This window comes from Takifugu flavidus, chromosome 11 (assembly GCF_003711565.1).
Source record: "Takifugu flavidus isolate HTHZ2018 chromosome 11, ASM371156v2, whole genome shotgun sequence".
NCBI lineage: Eukaryota > Metazoa > Chordata > Actinopteri > Tetraodontiformes > Tetraodontidae > Takifugu > Takifugu flavidus.
The window spans coordinates 9,571,386-9,594,931 of record NC_079530.1 but is presented as its reverse complement, the minus strand read 5'-3'; the positions used below and the strand labels follow the sequence as shown (position 1 = coordinate 9,594,931).

Below are 23,546 nucleotides of genomic sequence, written 5' to 3'. Positions count from 1 at the left end.
CTGCAATCCTTCCAACTGCTCTAGAAGTTTACCATTACCCGCCCCCCCCCCCACGCTCATTCCCTGCGTCACATTACAGAGCAAGGTCACCCAAGGTCTCGCTGTTGTTTTTGAACACCCATAGGTGCATTTTTGATGTCCTCTCTGTTTACGGGGCAGATTCTATCACTATTGTCTTTTCACAGTGACGGTAATATAAACACCTGCGCGGTGCACTTGTGGGGCTCACCGGCCCCAAACAAAATGGCAGGAAGTCTAGACATGGAATATCCCTGGCCGGTAACACTGCAGTGACCAGAGGAGGTGATGTCAGGAGAAAATGTCCCAGGCAGACAGTCGTTTCAGACGGGCCAGGTTGTTCCTCCCTGGGATTTCCTATCGCGTCTCTCTCATGTCTGTCCAAGCGGCTAAAGCCGACTAGCACTCATCACCTTTGAGTTTCAACCGGGGTTCCAGTTTGGAATTTAAATCTTGTGTCATCAACCCTGGTTACCAGTAAGGCTGCGGCTGAGAGAAACTGATAGGGTGAGTTGTTTCTTTTTTCCATCACGTTGAGGAAAACAGTGTTTACAGCCAAAACAGGATGTTCTAGCCAGTTGTAGAGTGTGTTGGTTGTGGCCTTGAAGGAGGATGAACTTTTAGAGTCTCAACCTCGAGGTTAGCTCCATCAGTGAACATCATTCTATTGCTCTTTCTCTTCTTTCCCAGTTTGCTCCTAGATGTTTTAGGAGGGTGATGAAATATGAGCGAGAGAGCATAAAATTTAAATGATGAAAAATAACGAACTGGGATTGCAACCAAGCATCTGTTCACACCTCATTTTCTTTAAAACCGGACACGAAAGGCTGGAAACACAAAATCCCATAGCCATGAACAGTATTTTGGTTACACGCTGTTCCCAAAGGTCAATGAACCACAAACACACACATGCATATTTCCTATCTGGCAGGAAGCACAGGCAAAGCGGGGGAGAGAGTTAATATCTGAGGTAAAAGTGCTATAAATAGGGAGCATTGTTGTTGTGGCTGGCAAACATAGACTTTGGATAGAGGGAGACGGGAAAGGCCGCAAATTAACAGCACCCTGGGTCGCAACGCCTCGATTACACAGGAGAAAAACATGGCTGTGTTCATACAGAAACTTTTCCGCGTCAGCAAGAACCATCCGAGCTGAGCTCCAGACGTCGGTTTGACATGTTTGCAACAGGTTGAATGAGAATCCCGTTTAGATTTCGGTTGCCAAGTACAGCTCCCATTTTCAGCCATCTTTGAAGGTGTGCGTGTGTATGTGCATGTGCTTGTATGTGGCTGGAATACAGGCTACAGATGGCTACTAGTTAGACAGAATAGACATGGGAGTTTAAGGTGGGCTAAAGCAACAGCCAACAGCAAATGCTAGTGAGAAATAATAATTTATTATGAAGAAATACAGATAATGATGATGGGCTGAATGATTTATTGTGTTTTTATCAGAACTCTTAACTATTGCTAATCAACAGTAAAATGTAACTGCATTTCTAGGAAACCAGTACTGGTACCAGTTAAATCCTTACTGCTTATATATTAGCTGTGTTACATAATAACAACAACAAATTTAATAATAATAATAATAAACATATGACAATAAGGAGTGGGTATAACAGCCATGTTGTTTAGGTTTTAAATAGGAGAGATAGACAATATAATTATGCATGTGTGTATATATGCATATCTGCATATCATAGTTGCACGCACACACACACACACACACACACACACACACACACACACACACACACACACACACACACAGATATGCATAATTAAAGTGTAATATATTCAGTGAAATGGTTGCTCTGCAGATATTACCTTTACACTCTGGGCAAGTGTTAAAGGAACACCATGTGCTTTAGCCAACGTGCTCATGGTGTCCGAGCCAGTTGTGTTTATCTGGGTGTACGTGTGTACTTCAGAGATGTCCGGAGACGACTGTACTGGTGAGACAGGTGGCCGCCAGTGTCACATGTCACTGATTGACTAATGCTTTGCTCAAAGGTGAAGGAGAGCAACCCAATACTTTGTCACCATGGTTCCCATGAATGCCTGACACTCCCCTTCAGCTCTGCATTTTAGTGTGATTTACAGCTTCAGAATACCCCATAATGACTGTTTTTGTTATACGCCAGCCACCCAGGAGTACCTGAAAACCTCAGTACTGTAAACTTATATTAGCCAAAGAAGCTTTGTAACAGTGTTATTCTGAAAGTGAAAGAACATTTTTCCTAATAAAGACAGTTTTGTAGATTATTGTAATCTTATATACTGCATAATAGATATTTTTGGAATATAAATAATTTGACAACACATGCCACCGCTGAAGCATGCCCTGGAAAGCACCCATCATCCTGCCAACTGTGGAACAGCAAGTGTTCTGCGCAACATCTGTCACCAGCATTGAAATAAAGGTAGATGACACATGGCAGCTTCATATCATTGCACAACAGTGAAGCCATTAAATCATGGGATGTCTGTGCCACAATCCAGGCCCGGTGATGCCTTTTGGAGTCCACAATCTCCTCCATGTGACCAGTTTCATAAAACAGCTCAGAAGTTTTTAATGGCCCAAAGGGGGAAAACAAATACTGGAACTGGTGCAGGTAGGAAGGACACATACACTGCAACACATATTCCCTTTTAGCTTTACATTGTATAGATTGAGTAAATTGCATTTTATGAACTAATTTGATGAGCTAATTTAAACCAATGGTTCATTCTAATGTGCACATTCAATTAACTGCCTATTCAATTCTTCTATCTTCTAATGTAATCTTTTTCCCTTCTATTGGGGGGTTGGTCCAGAATGACATTTTTAATCAGAATGATCAATTGTTAAAAATTGTTAAAATCTGCTCTCTATCTTTTCCTTGCAGCTGTCCGTGATACAAGATGAGATTGCCGGTGATGAGCGTCGCCCCATCGTGAACATGTTGACTCGACTGCGATAAAGCCTGGAAAAACTGAGAACTTGTGCTGCAATGCGTCTCATAAATTGCAGTTTATGGGGAGCAGATGGTAACAGCGTTTGGTGCAGGACTTCTTTCACAGTAACTCATTCAAATCAAGCCTTCCCCTCAGAAGACTGACACAGCCTGCCCTCTCCTATTACAAGAGAAAAGGAGTGCCATCCAAGCACCGACTATTATTCCATTTTGGAAATGTGTTGCCACGACAACCAAACATTCCTCATTCAGCTCCGACGACGTGTATAAGTTAATTTGAGAAAGGAAAGTGGAAGAGGGAAGTTGCAACCAGTGGAGGGACACGTGCTGAGAGAGGAAGCACATGTCCCACTTTTTCCCCCCGTGTCTTCTCTCTTTTGTCTGCGGAGGCTGGCTTTTACTCCTACATACAGCACCGCGCTGACCGGGTGCCAAATTATAGGCAACTGAAATAGTTGTGTTTTTCCATTGGCTGGTCTAGTTTCATCCATTACACTCGTCACATCTGGGTCGAATACTGGAGCGCCTCTCTCCCGGTTGGAACCCACAGTGGCTGCTCCTCGTGAATCAAGATGAAAACATCAACTGCTCTCAGTGGATTTCTGAAAATGCTGAAGTGTTCCTCGGGGAGGGGGCAAATAAACAGAGCTGCTTGACAAATACGGCATTCAGCTGCCTTTTATCAAAGCAAAATGGCATTACACGATAGCTTCATCGTGCATTGTGCATTGTGACTGTGTATGGAGGAGAATTCCTGTCCTACAGGCCTGGTTCATCTCTGTATGCAAAGTTTTGCTCATACTTGGCTCCAGGTCTGTTGCTCTGTCACAGAATGTTTTTGTTTTTTTTTCTGAACCAGCTTTTATTGTGAGTGGCCAAGGCAGAACCGGTTGAGTCAGGATTTGAGCTCTAATCGACATGAAATCAGCCATTACTTCAGGACGACCATGAGAAACAACTTCAAGCCTGAGAAAGCAGCAGACTGGAGGGAGGAGGGGTTCTCATGGGAGTGTCTGGCAGTAAATCACAAGTAGGTAAAGACAATCAGATGAATGTGGGTTTGTTTTTTCAAAGTTTCATTATAAAAAGATATGTGAGTAGCTATTTAACTTTTATAACATCAGCATTGTCTCTGTTCTAAAGTTCTGTGTCCACATTGTGCAGGTTACAGTGACACACAACATTTCTTATCGTGTTTCAAGACTGCAAAAAGCAAAATAATGGTGCATAATTGTGTGTATTCCCATCTTCATGCTTCTTCTCTGTGAACGAGGGCTGTTTTAACCAGACAGTTGAAGTGAACTTGTGAAACACATTCAGAAGTGACGTTGCTCTCAGAAATCATTTCATCATTCACCTCGTTCTGAGAGAACCTTCAGAGCGGTTCTGCAGCCAACTCACGCTCAGGAACAAACATATCAGTGAAATAGGAAATCAAGAGATGTTCAGTAAATGCTAACGGCTCCGGCACCCACTCCCTTCTTAAAATCCCCCTGAGAGTTATATTTCCATGAGCAAATGGATTTCCCAGCCTGCTTGTTACAGCACATGCACACACACACACACGATCTCTCACATGCAGCTGTTGCAGAAAGCGCAATCCTGGCATTATTTTTAATTTGGAAACAGTCGTTTCGTAGCTTTGGCTGTGGCGTCACGGGTTCTGCCATCTTGATTTTCAAAAGAAAAACAGTTTCCATGTGCAACAATTGATATATTTACTCTATTTCAGACTAGCAGGTCCCGGGGGCACGTGAACAGCGCAGGAAAAGCACTTGGCACCGTCACACGTTTGTAAACATGGGCAGACAAGTGCGGAGCAGCCAGCGATGTTATCGCTGCAGACATTAGCTACCAGGCACAGGGAGGGATAATGAACAAGAAAATGATAATTATGTTCAAATTAAGCCCCTCGATAAACTGGTTAATAGGTTTCTGGATGATTAACAATCACTGAGAATTGTTAGTTTACTACATTTGATATCTAGGCAAGAACATCTCAAGGAGCAAAACACACACTCTGAGGGGTGTAATCAAATAGTTTACACAGGTTTTAATGAGAATCTTTTCTATCTATTTTGGGATGTTTTAAAGATGTGGAGTTCAGAAGAAGGGAATCCATACAGTACCTGCAGAACTGAAACAGCATTTTCATGGTCAATTGAAAAGGTCGTTGTCTAATTTTCTCCTAAAAATGTTGCTCTGTATGTGTGACAGAAGGAAATACCATCTTAGAGGAGTCAGGATCATAAATCAGGGGGGAAAAAATGGGTAGATGATGACTGCAAATGTTCGGCTTCCTATTAACACGTCCAAACTAAGCACCAATTTGCTGAATAAGAATCTCGGCCCTGTTTGTCCACAAATGATGGTGATAAAATCTTCAATTTTTGGCAGATCACAGCTGTAGAATGTGTCAAACTCAGTCCTCGAGGGCCACGATCCTGCCGGGTTTTCTGTCCTACCAGGCTGAAAATGCATTCAGTGGGATAGAAAACCCGGCCGGATCGTGGCCCTCGAGGACTGAGTTTGACATGCCTGATTCTACATCATAACATGGGGATGACCGAAGAAAAACAATAAAGACAGAATGTGTGGAACAGTGACAAAAGGAGAGAGATTCTTCAAAACAATCCAAGATAGTAAAAAAACGAGCTAAAAAATTGTTGCATTTTTACAAACACCCTTTTGAAAAACTTTATGTCGAAGATGAGCAAACAGGGTCTTGGAATATCACCGGATCCCGTGCTCCCGATGCCCCTGATGTCAGTGTTCCGGGTTCCCACCATGAGAGATTAGCAATCAGTCTTATTCCTTTGGTGTCGGTCTCTGTCAAGGGCAGATGCAGATAGTCCCGTTTGATGCCACTGGGAAGACAGAGGAGAGCTGAAACTCCTTGGTAGGAACCCACCCGCAGGTCCCCGCGTTATCTCTGTCAAAGCAGTAGATAGATTCTGCGTTGTGGTGTAGATCTTGGAATGAGGGAAAGGTTACACCTGCAACCAGCAACAAGAGTGAAAAACATCAAAGAAGCATATTGTGTTCCTCTGCAGCCTTTGTGGAGGGATTCACCTGCCTTTCTCCCAACTGTGTTCTCATTTCTAGCCAGTTTGTCTTACATGCTTGATGATGAAAGACGCCAGCTAAATCCTCCCATTGTCCGTCACTACGTGCAGCCTAATCGAGCGCAAACGTGTCCCTGTAACATCTACAGGACTTTCATGGACACGCTCATGTGGCTGTAGACAGAGAGGACAATAGGGCTCCAAAAGCAAAGATGGGACGGCTGTGTTCTTTTGAGCTTTGCATGTCTGTCATGCAAGAGAAGGGCCCTTTTTCCATGTTTACAGTGCATGTGGAGTCCAAATGGATCCTCTGTCTGCATGTGTGCATTTACCTTTCAGCCATTAAACTATGCGGTCGGCCTAAAATAGGTCAGCGTCTGTGGTTTCAGTCAAGGGATGTCCGACATTTGAATGTTCTTTATCGTGGCTCCTGTTTAAATACTCCTCCTTCCATCTGATGTAGACTGATAATCAGAGTTGAGAGGAGAGCTGGAGTCTGTGAGGGTCACCTGTTTTTTCCTATCCCTCCCTCCCACCCTTCCTCCCTCCGTCCCTTCTGGAGCGTGTGGCAGTTCGCGAGAGTGCAAAGTTCCGAGAGGAGGAAGTGCAGCTGTCAGTGGTGCTCTCTTTTATCAGTTTCCCGTAGAGAATTACAGTATCGCCTTCTAATCACAAGCACAAGAATCTAAAGGCCACCTTGGCGAGAGAGGCACGTACAGAAGGCAGCGTCGTGTACGAAGCCCCAGTGAGCGCCGTCAATGAGAGGATGCAATGTAACACAGACAGTGGTATATTTAAACACGTCCTCCTACGCGAAGTTCAAAGGTCGCGCACGTAACGGCAGGATTTTCAGCAGACTTTGGTGTTGAAAAGAACTGCAATGGATTTTTCAGCCTTCGTCACATGCTGGATGGTTTGTGAGATGGAGTAAATCTGGGTAAACCCAGCACAATGGCGTCCTCAAAGGCCATCTATGGGGTCAGTTTGGAAAGCCCCATAGCATGCTACTCCTTTTCTCTCCCCTGCCTCAGCCAACCCACTCCACCCGGCTATTATGGTGGGGTTACTCTCCAGGGACCCCCGGCACGGACAGCAGTTCGGAAGCCCCAAACATGCCCGCTCGCCTGTTTGTTCCGCATGGAGGGGGGAGAAAAGAAGGGAACGCTGAAGAAAGGGAGAGAACAGCTTTGTTCCTGGCTGCATCTCGCTCCGTCTGTGATTTCCATCTACTGCGAATGTAAACAAACAGAGACGAGAAAGAGGAAAACATGGACAGACTAGAGGAGGGAAAAAAACTGGAGGAGGAGGAGGAGGTAGGAAACGGCCGGTGAGCAAAAATATCTTGGCACGCTGTGTGAGATACAAGTCACCAGCTCATTTACTGGTATCACTGCCGGACAAAAGCACACACTCACAGGCAACACAAACATGGCTCGCAGACACACACACAGCTCACAGAGGAGCCTCTGTGAGTCCTGTGACAAACTCTTAACACACTTCAATATAAAATTGTCGGACGACAGCTGCGAACAAAGCTGCTTCTTCTCTGAGGATTAAATGATGCGCCGGTTCCAAACCTCAGGGCTGAGACCTCCCAGAGGGTCCGAAGGCTACATTTCAGAGGTGCCTCGATAGCCGTTTATTTTGTTTTCACTTCAGGGACGGGCAGAGGAAAACCACATTAAGTCTGAAAATCTCTTTCTGCTAACGATTTAAGCCAGAGGGGAGCTGGCTGGCCATCAAACTGATGCAAAGACAAAAATATCTGTTTGGCATCAAAGAGGACTTTGTGCTCTCAGCCTCCCCTCTTGACCTCTGTGGAGTGACATCTTCAGATTTGGATTCTTCCAGTCTCCTCTCAAGAATGGCAAAAAAATTTGCCCATTTTAGCCTCCATGAAGTTGTTTTCAGCACTGAAGATCTAAAGAAGTTTCTCCTTTTTGGGATTTTCTTCTCGGCATTTTATCTTCATTGAGGAATGCACGCTGGCATTTCCAGCTGCCAAATCCAGCCACAGAATGCGTTCAGATCTGTGTCATCTGGCCTTCCTCTGCTTCGCCACAATAACTAAAGCAAACCGCTGTGACTCAGTGAAGATGCGAGAACCGAAGTTTCAACATTGCTGTGCGGAAAGATCGACGTATTAACACAGCTGATCTGTTTTTACCATATCTTCATATCTTTAATTTAGCCGTAGCTAAATAATTACTGAGTGCTTCCTTTTATTTACAAGATTTCATGTTCAGGATGTGAATCAAATCTTCTCATGCTTGAATCCCATGTTGGAAGGCAGTGAGTCATTGGAACAGTTGCTTCACATGCAGCTTCTTCTTCCCTGGCTAATTAGAAACAGTTCAGGCAATATAAACACACATGGTGACATTTAAACCTTATGGTGAATGGGTCAGGCAACATTTTTATGATGTTGGTAACCTCGGTCTTGGAGGGAAGCAAACAATCAGGAAGTTAACTGAAATGACTAATAACAGAATAGGAAATCAGTGCCAAGTGTTGAGTTTTTCAAAAAAACATTTTGCAAGATTTCCATTTAAATAATAACAAAAGGCCTTTTATTGCATTTTTAAATTTTCATTCATTCAGCTTCTGTGTGATCCAGCACTTGGAATAATGATTTTTGTCTTTCCTTCTGTTTCTACACGCGTCCACTTGATAATGGAAGTTAATGAAAGAGGGATCGATTGAAGATGCATCTCTTAGAAAGTCCAGAGATGAGGTTTCTTTGCAGAGAGCTGGTTTTATTCTGTCTGGAGGTTGAAAATCATCTGCTTGAGTCCGTATTGATCAGCCATTTTTCCAGCTTTAAGCATTTCAGACCACCTTGCTACTCCTCATCCCATTCAGAGGGGTGTAGGGTTTCTGCCCTCCATCTGTCAGGCCGTCTGCCTCCCCCGCACCCCCTGGACTTTCCACTACATAGCTACGTGCATGACAGCATCACTGTGCGCACGGAGGTCTGTTGAAAATATACGCATGCAAGGTTCAGCTTAACACATGCAAAAGTGGATTCCTCTCATTTTAGTGGAATCAAATTAGGATGGTAATCTATCATGAGCAACAAATTTAGAATAACAGACTGCCTCTGATTCACTTAATAAGTTCCCAAGAAATCATGATGGATTTCAGGAAAGGAAAAACAAAACTCTTCTACTCTTCAACTTTTTTACTGGTTGACTTTTCTGGCAATCTATATTATTCAGAAGAAAGTCAGCTTAGATCCATCCATCCATCCATCCATCCATCCATCCATCCATACATCCATCCATCCATCCATCCATCCATCCATCCATCCATCCATCCATCCATCCACCCACCCACCCACCCACCACTCAGGTCACGAGTCTGTGACCTGTTCAACATTCTAGAGTCCAGAGTCTTCAGCCAACCAAATATACATGTTTTGGACAATTGTAGGAAACTGGAGTATGTCGAGAAACCTCATGCCTGCAGTGGGAAAACATACAAACCCCACAAAGAATGGCCCCTGTCCTGGAATTAAAGCCTTGTTGCTTTAAGGTAAGCACTGTACTGCCGCGCTGCCTCCAGTGCAGATGTGATGACCCTGTGTTCCACCCTGGTGGTGTTTTTCTTTTCTTGCCATCTGCATTTTCACTCTGATGTTTAAAGGCAGTCAGACAAAAATACTCAAAACACATAAAACAGTACTTTTGTTTGAGGACAGGATGCAAGGAAAGTCTGCCCTACAAACAGTAATGACGTGTTAATGACACATTTATTGTTTGCTGAGGACCTTTTCTGTGGACAAAACCACTAACCAGGAGCTTGACTACTAATTTTGTGAATAGCGTCACATTTACCGGTAACTGACATATATATCTTCCTGCCTGGGGGCAAAGGTGTTCCAGCAGGTACTATGACTGCTTCAAATGTCTCCGTCCATATTTGCATTGACATGAATACGAAGCACATGAACAGGGTGACGTTGGTTTCCTATAATCATTCCAACAGACCATAATGCAGGAAGTGTTTGTGCAATGAAGGAAGCCCAACTGAAAGATAAACACGCCACACCTCGTACTGTCTTGTCTTGTCAGTTCCTGTCACGCTCCGCCTGGCTGCAGCTGCCTTTGGATCAACAAATAAAACCATGCGTATACCTGTCTTTTTAAACGACAGGCTCGGCCTTTATTGTCCTGAAACCTCAAAGATCGAAGCCTCTCTCGCGTTCAACCCTGTCTGAAAACTAGCACCGCTGGTGTGTAGCAATTTGCACTGAATGCTCCCTGATCGCACCCAAAACGAGAGCGGATCGTGGTTCTTCCATAAAACCTTGCCATGGTGACCTCTCACTCCCTGGTGTACGCACTGAAGGGCAAACACGCATAGACAGAGTGAATCAGAGAGCCGAGCTGTATGGAGTGTTTACTTTTTCAGCTAGTTGCGGCCTGGCCTGACAAAAGGCCCCGTTTCTGCCCCACAATGCTCCTTGCAGGTTATTTCTGGCGCAGTGGAGAAGGATGAAAGAACTGTCACAAAGGAAAGAATGCGGTTCCTGTTGTGGTCCTGGGGGGTCATGGGCGAGGAGGTGTGGGGGCGGGGTGTCTGCCTTTTAACATTGTGTAGCCCCCGGGGTGTGTGGCTCAAGGTCTGCAGCAGGCCAATGGGTGTTGGGAGGAGAGAATGGAGAGTTTGGGGCAGGAGTCTGAGGGGTCACAGGGATGAGTTATGGTCTGAGAAAGGATCCCACCTTGGAATAACTCGACCGAGACTTTTAGAGAATAAAGTCTGTCAAGCTCAAAGCTGATATACAGTTAAAAGCTGGCGCGCAATAAAACTGAAAATCTCTTTTTGGGACAGGCCGAGCCACAGAAGATGGAGCAGAGCTCTGAACACTCCGTGAGGGAACCTCTCGCTTTCTGCTTGTGCAAGAAAATAAACTGTGACGGACGCTGGATGAACAGTGCATCAACAGGCGAGCTTGCACAGATGTCAGAAAGGCCGATGTCACAGAATGCTGCTCCGCAACTGTACGTCTGTCTGAGTCTTTGTCCCCATAGACAAAGAGTCATTTTCCTTCTGACGACAGAAAGAACTGGGTTAAGCCGGGATCCGATCCAATTGCGTGGGCACGAAATAACACTTTCAGAAAAGTGAGAGAGACACACCTGTTGTTCCCTATTTATGAGCTTTCTTTACTCTGTTTAGAAACAATGTTTACAGAGTGTGTGTCTATGTGTGTGTGTGTGTGTGTGTGTGTGTGTGTGTGTGTATTGGGAGGGCTTTACCAGGGTTGGAACAAAAAAAAGACATTGATGTTTTCACTTTAGGGTTCTTTTTTTGCCATTTCTCATCCCTCCCTCCCCTGTTCCCAGCCATGTGGTTGCATTTGTGCGGTGTAATTGCCGGAGTGCTCTAGGACCCCAAAGCTGGCACAACATCGCATGAAATGAGAGCTGGTTTTCAAGGAATGTGTAGCAAGACACAGACGACAAGCCAAGATTTTCTTTTTTCTAATATATATTCAGGATTTGGCAGAAACATGTGAGGCAGATACTGGGGTGGGCCTGCTGGGATATTCATCTTGGTGTTTTTTTGGTCTACAACTGTCTTTAATCACAAGTCAGATTAAGACGCCTCACTTCCAATAGCATTTCTTTGCTAAAACATTCGCCTTTCCTACAATGATTGGGAACTGTTCATTTATGTCTTAAACTTAAAGCATTATTATCAGATTTGAGTATTTAGGTGAGCAATGAACCAGGTGACTTTTCTTGATCTTCATCTTCCCACAAAATCAGCACAGGAAATATTATAAATAATTCATACATAACCATTAACCCCAGATGTCTTATTGTATTACCATAAAGAGAAGGAGAATAGAGAAAAGGGTGCTTGGGGCACACATGTTCCTCAGTCCATGTCAAATGTGCCTTATCATAAGTTGAGGCAGAAGCTGGTTTGGGTTAGGACACACACACCTGGAACATTTGACACAATGAAGCAAAGTTTTTTATCTGGTCATGAATGAAAACAAACACCAAATTTCACTGAAATTCTCAGGAAGAACATATATATTTAGCGTGCATTTGCAGCTAATTTAATAGTGCTATATTGTACTTCGCTATAAAACAGGAGATTTTTATCTGACAGAAGGACAAGAAATATGAGAGGCCACATCCAAACCCATAAGGCCAACAGAGATTATTCTACTCTCTTCTCCCTGAGAGGCAGCTGTTGGGGGAGACAGACACCCCCCACCAACACTGAGGAGCTGATCAATATCTTTTTGACTTCTGTATTAAAGCTTTGTGTTACTGTGTAAACATCTTTAACCGGCCAGAATGACCTGGACTGATGCTGTTAGACAAACACCAGTCGCACGATGCACGTTTGTGTTTGATAACCCCCCCAGGGGCTTGTCTTCTGACAGCCTGCTAATCATTTCAGCAGCTCCTTCACAAAAACTTCACTGTTCTTCCAAAGATCATACTTGATTTTTTTTTAAAAGGAAGGGAAAAGAACATCCAGGTGTGTCAGGGTCTCACACACATGCACGTGTATGCAAAATAACGCCTCTTTTACCTCTTTTTGGAGATGCCGGCTTTAACTGATGCAAGAGTAAGAATTCAAAGTCCAAATCTAGGGGCCGAAATAATTGTAATGCAATTTCTTTGTCTTCCAAAATCACTCGGGATAATAGAATTACTCCAAAACACCAGAAGATGGCGCTATTCGACTTTTATATGTGTCGAGGGTTAAACTTCATGCAACAAATCTCAAACAAAATGCGCATTTACTGCAAAATAAGTGCAGTACATAAAAACGAGAGGCGACTGAGCTTGTTATGAATGTGTGTTGTTGTTATTAATAAGTCTTCTTACTTTTGTATCATGTCTTCTTTGTTCACACGCAGCACAGGCTGCCCTTCAGAAAGCCTCTAAGGCTGAGGTTACTGCTCCCTCTACTGAGAAAATACCACAAATGGCTGATTATAAAGAAACCTGTTAAACATAAAGAAACGTGTTATTGTCACTGGAGGAGGGATTCAATATATTAGGATGATAATTAAGTTATAACATGTGAACAATGCAGCATATAGATATCACACACCCATTTGTCTTGTTGGATTTCTTTGTGGTAAAAGAGTAGAAAAGAAATGGGAATAAACCAGAGTTTACTCAGGTGATTCCACCGCTCCCTCTGTCCTGCAGGTTTTATCAGTTGTCCTGCTTGTCCCTTTAATTACAGCCTGTCCACCATCCAGATAAATAGAGCTCTAATAGAGAGGCCTGCTCTCCTAAGTGATTGAGCTGTAAATACACACTGACCTGAACTCTCATCATCTGTAAACTCATTCAGTCCTGTCAGATGTCTGAGATGGAATCATTTCCATCACTTCATCATGAGATAGGGAGGTGTGTGTGTGTGTGTGTGCGTGCGTGCGTGCGTGCGTGCGTGCGTGCGTGCGTGCTGGAGCGTCAAACAACAGCCCTCTGGAGGATCTTTTGCTGTCAGCGCCACAGACAACAGAGATTGTCCCGGGAATTTACGAAATTGGTCGTAAAAGCTGAAGAGTTCAGTAATGGGATAAGCCGATAAAACGCACAACGGCACGACCAAAGGCAGTTTACCGAAGAGATGCGTTGGCCCTGGTTGTTCGACAACTCTGATCTGAGTTTTCCAGTAAGGATGTGGAAGTCAACAGCCTTAAAGGCTCCATCAATCACGACGCCGGACATATTCATCAGGCTGGTATATTTACTGCTCTGGTAGATTAATTCAACATCAGGTTCCTTCACATCAGGAAGTATTATTGGAGCTCTGTGGTGAATCAGGACTTGGCTTTTCATACAAATGTGTTGTTTAAAGTTATCAAAAAAGGCTAAAATCATGATGAAAGCTTAGCTGAGCAGCATCAACTGTCTCCAGACTCCTCAGTGTATCTCTGCTTTGACTTTTTCCAGGTTCTTAATGACACAGACAAGACTGAAGTGATAAAATCGATCAGGTTGAAGAGATGGCGGTTCAGTGGATGGAATGACCCAAGGCCATGCCCCGAAAGGTGAGCTTTCAGATGAAAAATATTGAATCACAAAAGGTAATTTTGAGTATTTAATGAGGGGCTCTTAATATGCACTGACTCGTAAAAATCTATTAAAGCCTCTAATGGTCTGAGGGTGCTTCAGCGGTGGGTTTGTGTGTCATGAAATATCCAAATGAATTTACGTGTCTGTTTGTTAGATAAATTTTCATTTAAAAATCACCCACAACCTTTTCCTCCTTTGCCGTCTGAGCCCGGGATGGTCCATGTCATGACGCTTCACATGGGCAGTGATGCCTGCGGAGGCATGCAAGCAGGACGGGCGCCTCCCACTGGGGCGAGGAGAGGGTCCACACGCTTTTACAAGCACAGAAGGGCAATAAGCGCTAAAGGAAAGCAATTATACCCCAATCATTTCCGATTCTTTGGCAGTCATGGGCCGAAACAGCCCGAGGACAGAGGATTAAAAACCAGCTGCAGCAGAGACAGCAAGTAGTTTAAAGTATAAAGGATTAGTCAAAAAGTCAAGTATCAATGAAATACTATTTAAATTGTCCATATTCTAGATTCATGCTCAATTTTAGGCATTGAAAAAGTGGATCAACCACATCCAGAGGTCCATTCAGTCCAGAAAAAACGGTTTTCCAAAAGAAATCTGCTCAAGAAATTAAACAAAACCTGTTTTACTGAAGAAGATGAAGCAAAGAAAAAAGACTGATCCCTTATTTAAATGCGCTTTGTCTGAAGCAGTGATCATGTTCAAGCTGCTCAGAGCAAAGCGTAAACCTGGATCAGCTGTAATCCTCCTCCTCCTGTGGAGGTCACAGTGTAAATTCAGGAGGCAAAGATCCCCTCCACTGTTTTCAGCCCAATTTCTATTAGCAATCTGTTATCCCCAGTCCACTGAGAGCGAGAACCACAGCACACACACACACACACACACACACACACACACACACACACACACACACACACACACACACACACACACACACGGTCACAGCACAGACCTTGCATGATGAAAATGAACAATTAAGGGAGAGATGAGGGAGAATCATCAGGGGAAATGGCTGATGAAGACTTTATTGATTAGAGCAGCTCCACCGGCCTCGTTCTCATTGTAGCGATTACCAACAGCCAGTGGGAAACCTACAGCACAGAGTGTGACATGATGGACAGGAAGCATTTTTTAGGCTACATCATCAGCTTGTGCTACGACTCACACGCAGAACAGATGAATGGCGGCGAATAGCTCTTTCACTGTACTACAGTTTAGTAACCAGGCCTGGAGGAAGCAGATTCCACCTTAGAATGTGTGTAAAAAGCAGCATCCAGGTCATCAGATACTCGCCTAAATCAGGTTATCTGTACGGAAGGAGCACGAGCCTGGACCCCTCAAAATCCAAATGGAAAAAATCTCTGGACTCAGGGGAAATACACACACACACACACACACACACACACACACACACACACACACACACACAGTGTAGTTAAATCAAATCTGTCATGAATAGAGCAATAAAATGTGATGGCTGGGTCAACACGTCCACATACCTCCCACGGTCCAGCCTCATCGTTGGTTCGTTTGCTCAGCTAAGTTGACACGAGCCGTTTGTTATTTGTATTTAGACTCTTCTGACTCTGCAGCTGAAGTGTGAGCTGGTTTAAGCAGCGCAGGTTTAGACCCTGCGTGTGTGGGTGGATGTGAGGGATAAAGGTTTTTCTGGATTTCATGAGAGGGAACAGTTTGCGTCTCATTGTGTCACGTGATATATTCACCCCAACCTCATTGGCTGAGACACAAAGTTCAAAGGTCAAGTGAAAGTGACCTTTCAAGACCTCGCATATAATTGGAGGTGAATGGAGACCATTTCATTTGCAATGTGCCCTGGTTCTCTGCAAACGCTGCACAGCTGCAGGTATTAGGCCATAAAAAAGAATTAGAATAATAATGATCTTGTTCCCATAACATCTAAAATAAAAGTAATGATTGGGTTTGTTTTTTGGGGGGACCAATTTATATAAAACATGTTTTTGCTCTTGATTATTGTGCTTTTCTTCTGGAAGTGGCAGTTTTAGATTTGCATTAGAGTATGCTAAATTTAAAGAATTAATAATAAAATGTGAACAAATATTTCTGTTGATGTCAGCAGTCCTATGCCTCTCAAGTCTATTTCCTCCTTTCTCACACAACAGTTTTTATTTAGAAAGTTCTAAATTCCCCTCTATCGCCCTCATGGACCATAAATGGCAATGACATGGAAAGAGAGATAACAGTAGTGGGGGGAGGGGGGACACAACGGGACAAACACAATCTGCTCCTGCGTGAGATGGAGATGAACTGGGGTGTAATCCACTACCTTCCATCACACCTACCCCACCTGCACCAATGATGATTAATCCAAGCCGCTATTTATATTTCTCAACTGTAATTAGCAGGAATTATCAATAACACTTAGTGCCTAATTGCCCTTCATAAAGACAGCTCCCCAGGTTTAAACAGGTCCATTTAAATAATGTAACTAATAGCTCTCGTCTTTACGTTGCGGATACATCTTCATTGTTCCGTGCGTGAACCGTGATGGTTTGCTCGTAATTTAACGGGGCAAATGAGGGAAGGAGTGCAGGTGGCACCGTGGGACTAATTATTGCTAATGAATTATGATGTGACCTTCTCAGAACAATGGCTAATCAATGCTTGTGTTGAGTGACAGTGCGCTCCGTGCAGATGCCGGGGACCACAGAGCCAGAGGAGCAGGGGCCCCAGCCCGGCTGCAGCGGTTCGCCGCGACTCCTTCCACCCTGTGGCTGCCATTGTGCTTCAGGAGTGGGAAGGACAGGCAGGTCGAAACAGCTGAATGGACGTGTTTACGAGGACTCAGAGGGTAAAAAACCCCAGGAAAATGAGATCTAGAGTGTCATGGGAAGGTATTTTTTGCATAAAACTGGAGGAGAAAAACAACTAAGGGTTAAAGATGTTTGACAAAGTTCTGGGGTTGGCATAAAAAAGTTTGCAGACGTGATCGCAGCCTGCTGGCTCACAGCGTTTGAACTGACCTTTACCTTACGGTGACAGCAGCGCACTAGTATGACTGACAATCTCCCTCGACGCAATCTACCCCCACCCGGCATTGCCCTCCATCTCCTCCGTGATGCAGTTGACCCCTTTACAAATCACCCCCCAACTTTACACATCTGCTGCCTGTCAGCATCTGCCAGGCGCACTCACCCGTCCCGCCCGTAATGAAAAACTCTCATTACTCGCCTCCACCCTACAGGTACGCAGGCCGTTAGGACAATTACTGGGCAATGCCACTGACCTTGTTGTTGGGGAGTCAAACAAACACTGAGGTCTCACTGAAAGAAGGTTGGCAGCAAAACCACATACAGGCAGATGGGAGACAGCCTCTCTAGACACTGAAGACTGTTGACCATAGATGCATGTAAAAGACTAAAGAGGGCTCGCAGGTATTTAATTATCGCCAATAACATGTTGGGAATGTTTCCTCTGTGAGTGTGATCACACTGCAATCTCTGACAAAGCATTTTTAGTCAGATTGCACAAATAACTATAAAGGCTTCAGGTATGAGTTAGCTAATAATATTTCGAGTCAGGGTGAAAGCATTACCCACGGCAGGGTCATGCAGTGAATCACTTGTGCAAATCTGAATGTTGGTGAACTTCTCGTAAGGAAGAAGAAGAAACCACAATATTTGACCTTAAACTCATCCTTTGCACACAAGCCAGGCGCAGGGACAGTGGGCAGCGTGGCACTGCCCACTGCCCCTGGGGAGCACTGGGGATCACCGAGCCGATCTCAGCCTATGACCTGTCCTGGGATTTAAACCGGCAACCCTCCAGTTACAGGACCAGTTCCATTCCTCTGAGCCATGAGCTGCAGAGCTTTGTGATTATACTGGAAAAGATGGAGACACAGAAATGGAAGAAAATGGACGTGATGGTTTCTTCAAATAGAATAGCAAAGCTAAAGAATGTGTCAGGGTGGCTCTACCAGCCGAAACTCACTGAGCCTCAGTTTAAGTGCCCCTTTAGAGGAGCTTTTTGGCCCCTCAGACAGTCTGTAAGCACAACTGCTGCTCATGATGATGCTGCTGCTGCTGCTGTTCGACAAATTCTCTGATGTTAAGCAGACTGGGGGCAGCCTCCCTATGAAGTGATGGCTTTATTGACCCTGGAGGGGGGTCTGGGATGGAAGTGTGTCTCTTGGACTCCCTGCGGGGTCCTACAGAGGGCACCTCCTCTCTGAAGTTTTGCTGTAGTGTGTACGCACTGGGAACTGAATCAGCCGTCGTTCTCATTCTCTGAAGTCTACCTGAGGCTTTTTTAATCCCCGAGGCTCCTGCTTTTGTCCTGCAGACCCACACAAACAGATGTCTGACCATGGGGCTTTCTCGTAGGAAGTTGTAAACCTCCAGCGTGCACTGGGCTCCATTCATATGGAGGGGTTACAGTAATGGCCGTGCAAGCGCCATACACATGCAAATGCTGACAAGCAGACACCCTGTAGGGGCAGCTTTAACAAATGTTTGACTATGTAACTACCGTGGACCATGCCAGTCGAGCTGGCTGGAACTGGCTGCCCATGAACCCACCATGCAGCCTAGTAATCACCCTGAACTGCTTGAGCAACACAGGAAGCTGTAAAGGGCGGTATTAAAAGTGTGTAAACCTGATTGGATCCCCCATGTGACCAACACCAGACAGAACTACAAACAGACGAAAGGTTCTCCACCATCTGCCTGCCTGCCTGTCTGCCTGCCTGCCTGCCTGTCTGTCTGTCTGTCTGTCTGCCTGCCTGCCTGCCTGCCTGCCTGTCTGTCTGTCTGTCTGTCTGGTACACATAACATAGACCTCGCAGGCTCCGGTAGTAAATAATAATAATGCATAATACGTGCCATCTGGAAATGATATCACCCTTTGAACCCATATAGCCAAAATGTGTTTTTGGAGACTAATTGTAGAATAACTGAAATGTAGCTGAAGCAAACAGCGCACCAAAGCATCGCTGCTGTCGCAGTGTCCTGTATCAAAAATGAGTCTGTAGCCATCATCATTTATCTGTATTGGACACCTGCTGGGAATATCGATCCTGGGCTGGTTTCACCATTTTAGCCATCACAGGGCATCAAGCTTTAAACAGCCCCGTGTCACTTCATATTGACTAATAATAGCAGAGATTAGGAAGCTGACCAACTGGGAGTGTGAACTCCCTGTGTGAAAAGAGTCAAGCATATTCCTTCTGCACCAGTGATTTGGCTTTGCTGCAGCGAGTCGCTGCACCATCCCAGATCCCTAAACCATGTAAAAACACAAATTTTTTTTAATGGATCAAATTTAATGATCACTGCAGTTCCACTGCAAGTTAAAACTGCTGTTAGTTTTAATAGGACACAAAAAAATTAAAAATAAGAAAATATTGTGTCTCATTTTCTAATATATACGGTTAACATAATCCTTTCAGTCTGCGTTTACTGATTTGCAGGCATCATGCCACATTCAGTAAGAATTATTTCCAATTTTTCCAACTTGATGCTGTAAAATCATCACTAATATTTGACAGTTCAAACATTAAAACTATTTTGTTTCGATTGAGAGAAAATTTATGTGGCCCAGGGGATGCCGACCCCCCAACAGATTTCCAAAAAAAAAAGATTTCAATTTGGAGCGTCAGGGCGATCTCTGATATGGATCAAGTGCCATCTGTGCCCAATTTACTCCCCGGTCCTGGATTATTGAATTTAATGATATGGGTGATTATCGACGAACGCTTTGAGCCCATTAGGTGGTCGTGTGAAACACTAATAGAGTTTTTGTCACGTGTCTGGTTGTGAGACTCGGGGACAGGCGCCTTAAAGAGGGCGCTCCGGTCATTTCCGTGACAGACAGGAGCAGGGGAGCCCCAACTCCGAGGGATCATCACCGCTGATCCTGCCGAATGACACCCGAAGACAAAAAGTAAACCATGGATCGTTCCACGGTACACGCGTAATTACGCACGGCAAATCCTCCTTTTTCGCTTCCTTATTCTCTCTCCAAAAAGGATGCTGGACCCTAAGGAAAGTGGAGTGACGATGACGTCCACGCACAAGATTTCTTTCTCCATAACTGACATCCTGGATCCTAAGAAATTCAACAGCAAACGGCCGAACGAACTTTCCATCGTCGCAGAGAAGTTTCCAGCGCCGAATGAAGAAAAAAACATTCTGAGTTCTGACAGCAGCGCCGCGGGAGGAGACTTCAGAGCTGAATGCTGCGAAACAGGTGAGAAAACAGGCACTTTTGAAATATTCAGCAAAATTCACGCTCTGGGTGCTTATTTATGACAAATGCGAATTTCAAAGAAACCAGTAGATTAAAAAAAATAACCCACGAGAATTTTGTGTAAATAAAATAATACACACTTGAAGAAATTTAAAAGATAAAAAAGACTTTTTTGCAACAAACAGAGAAATAAATCTGAAATCCGCATCTTTGTCTGACCTTCCCATCATTTTATGGCAGCGTTTCCTTTCAAGGAAGCTACAAAGGCTCGCTCCCAAAGCTCCGACGTGTGATTGGCACTGGGACAGGCAGGCGAGATAATTGTTTAAATCGTCCCATTGAGGATGCCTCTGCGCGCTTTGATCGATATCCCATTACTGCATCCTGCATATCTCTCTCCTGCACCTTGCAGGTACAAACTTCCCACCCCATCCATGTCTGATCCTAAATATCGTTCGATTAAAACTTCCCTTTAAATAGATGACATTTATCGACCCAGCTGCAAATATGAAACTCCATTAGCACGCCGCGGCTGAGGTGCTGGAGGTGGATTTGGACGGGATTTCTTTTCCGCAACATGACATTTGAGGCTGTGCGGGTAAGAAATTATTAAAGGATTACTGACCGAGTCCTGCCCCTGAATTCGTGCTCCTTTCCCCTCCAGTGACTCCCGAATCCTAATCAAACACTGAGAACGAGGCCTTTAAGAAAAGCAGTTTGAACCGAATCAAAAGCCAGATAATAAAGAACAACCCATTTCAGACGGGTTCTGTGGTCTGCCTGACGTGGCTTTATCTTGTCAGGCGCTGTCCCTTCAGCACCACGGCCGGGTTAGGCGCTTTAAGGGTCCAATACAATCACACGTTCAATTTCAAACATCGGTTTAAACTGTGTTAAAATTGTGTGTGTGATTTAGACTTTATGTGCGAGCTTTCTTTTCTATTCCAGGGGAAGAAGCGGACGAACACTCCCCGATCCTCAGGCACCAGGCGCTCGATGCTGACCCGCCGCGCCTCTCGCCGGGGGTGGAAGCGGAGTCCTTCCTTACCGGGACGCACGACAGTGTAGATCCAGAGGTCACCCCGCACGATCCCGCACCGCACAAACGCCGGCGCTCCGAGCAGGCCTGCGCCAAGCCCCGGCGTGCCAGGACGGCCTTCACGTACGAGCAACTGGTGGCTTTGGAGAACAAGTTCCGCACGACTCGTTACCTGTCAGTATGTGAAAGACTGAACCTGGCCCTGTCTCTGAGTCTGACCGAGACGCAGGTGAAAATCTGGTTCCAGAACAGGAGGACCAAATGGAAAAAGCAGAATCCCGGTGTGGACAGCACCCTGCAGCCCGGGTCCAATTCAATGGTCAGCGTCAGTCAAACCCCGCCAGCCTGCGGGACAAACCCTGCCACCTTCCACCAAACCTTTCACGACTTTCGATCTGCGAACGTGATCTTCCACACGACCGGGAGTGTTCCACTTCCATCCACTGGAGGACTCCTGCACCCGTTCATGCACAATGCTTTTGTTCAGCCCACGTATTATAACCCTCACCTATAGAAAGCTGCCGGACTGACACCGTCTGGTCACCTTTCAGGGGACTTTTAAGAAGCGAACTGTTAAACCCTGTCACGAATGACTCGGCTTTCATTGTGAATAGAGACCGCTCCACTAATATCAACGCCGAACGCCCTTGTCACAGTATGTTGTGAACTGCCTATATCGTGAGCATCACCAAAGAACATCTGAGTCCAGCTGAGTCCAACAGTGACTTCAGCTGTTGCATTCGTGTCAGAGCTGCAGGTGTTTTCTGCTGAACTCCGCATGTGGCGGCTGATTCACTTTTATTGCTCTAACTCTGTACTGTCGAACTGTAAGTGTGGCATATTGCAGCCATTCAAAGGCCAGCTGTTTTTTTCCCCCTCTCTTTTTTTGGCTCATACACTCTTTCACAGCTTTGCCATTTAAAGGGCATTACCGGTGTAATTAAAACATGTGAAACATTCTCTTGTGTGATTCATGAATAACAAAGTAAAACTGTGTAAATGGAAGCCAGATGCAGGTCTCCCCCATCCAAATTATTGATTTATAATATGTTGGGCACTTCGGCTGTGCCCTATGTTTATAGATCATTCATTTCAGAGCGCCTAGTAATAAACTGCGTTTAAACTTTATTCGAGGCACATCAAGTTTATTGAAAGGAGATTTGAAAGGTTCCGATCTTTCTATCAAAGCTGAATTTAGGTATTTTAAGAAGGAAATGTGTTGTAGGCATGATAATGATGAAACATTAATCATAATTACGATCAGATTTTGGCGGCTGTTGAGGCTGCAGTACCCATTGAAACCACGCGGAGGCAGCGCGCAGGACACTTGAACACCACATGCAAGTGGTTCAAATACGCATCTGCAACGTTTTCATCAACAGATCCTCCATGAGCTTTGTATTGTTTAAATCATTTTGCAAAAAAAAACTTCCAGCAACTAGTGAAAATTGGATAATTATAATATGCTCTCGTAACAATTAATTAATGGATGTTGCATTGACAATGCCTGGGCATTTTCGAGAAAGCGAGGGAAAAAATGGAATTAGTATTTAACTGCTTAATTGTTTTCATAAAGTATCACCCGTTTGTTTTTGTTTTTGAACCGTTGAAACATTCTATTTCATTCACTTACAGGCATCAGCCACATGGTGTCACTATTTCATTAAAGTATGTTTGATGGTCCCTAATTCCTGTTGGTGGTATTATTTGTACTATTACATTATTACTGCAGCAAGATAGATAAATTCAGCTATAAATAACTATTTTCAGATGCATTTTCTTAAAAGACGGTCAAACGGAACCTTTAGTACTGTTTAGGTGACCTGAGGAGAAGAGGACAGGACAAGACAGATGAGGACAGGATAAATGAGGAAAGGAGGTCTTCCCATCCTAATCAGTAACAGTTCATTTCAAAACTGTCGTGTTTCCAGCGCCTTGACGCTGATTCACTGGATAACTGAGCAGCTTCTTTCTGCAGAGGGTTTATGTCTGCTGGGTGAAGCAGGAGCAGAGCTGCCTGGCTGCTAATTTTCTCCTGACACTAGTTTGATGTTTACAGGACTGACAGGCATCTGACAATTAGATGGATCTCTCCCCACACTGCTGTCACATCTATCTGCTTGAGGTGCTGCTTTAGTATCTCTGTATTTTTTCTCTCT

At 44.6% G+C, this 23,546-nt stretch overlaps 1 protein-coding gene and 1 long non-coding RNA gene across 3 annotated transcripts; both read left to right on the top strand.

Moving 5' to 3' along the window:
- The first annotated feature begins 1,756 nt into the window (after positions 1-1,756).
- LOC130534258 (uncharacterized) lies at positions 1,757-3,637 on the top strand. Of its 2 annotated transcripts, XR_008952851.1 has the most exons (3): positions 1,768-2,443; positions 2,523-2,635; positions 2,909-3,637. It is a non-coding gene; the product is annotated as an uncharacterized LOC130534258 (long non-coding RNA). The 2 variants fall into 2 exon arrangements; XR_008952850.1 differs by having other exon boundaries at positions 1,757-2,635.
- A 9,888-nt stretch (positions 3,638-13,525) lies between these two features.
- nkx1.2la (NK1 transcription factor related 2-like,a) lies at positions 13,526-22,515 on the top strand. The gene is made up of 4 exons (XM_057048194.1): positions 13,526-14,083; positions 16,794-20,042; positions 20,128-20,348; positions 21,297-22,515. The coding sequence occupies exons 2-4, from the start codon at positions 20,023-20,025 to the stop codon at positions 21,899-21,901; spliced, it is 846 nt and encodes a 281-aa protein (XP_056904174.1). The 5' UTR covers positions 13,526-14,083; positions 16,794-20,022; the 3' UTR covers positions 21,902-22,515.
- The last annotated feature ends 1,031 nt before the right edge of the window (positions 22,516-23,546 follow it).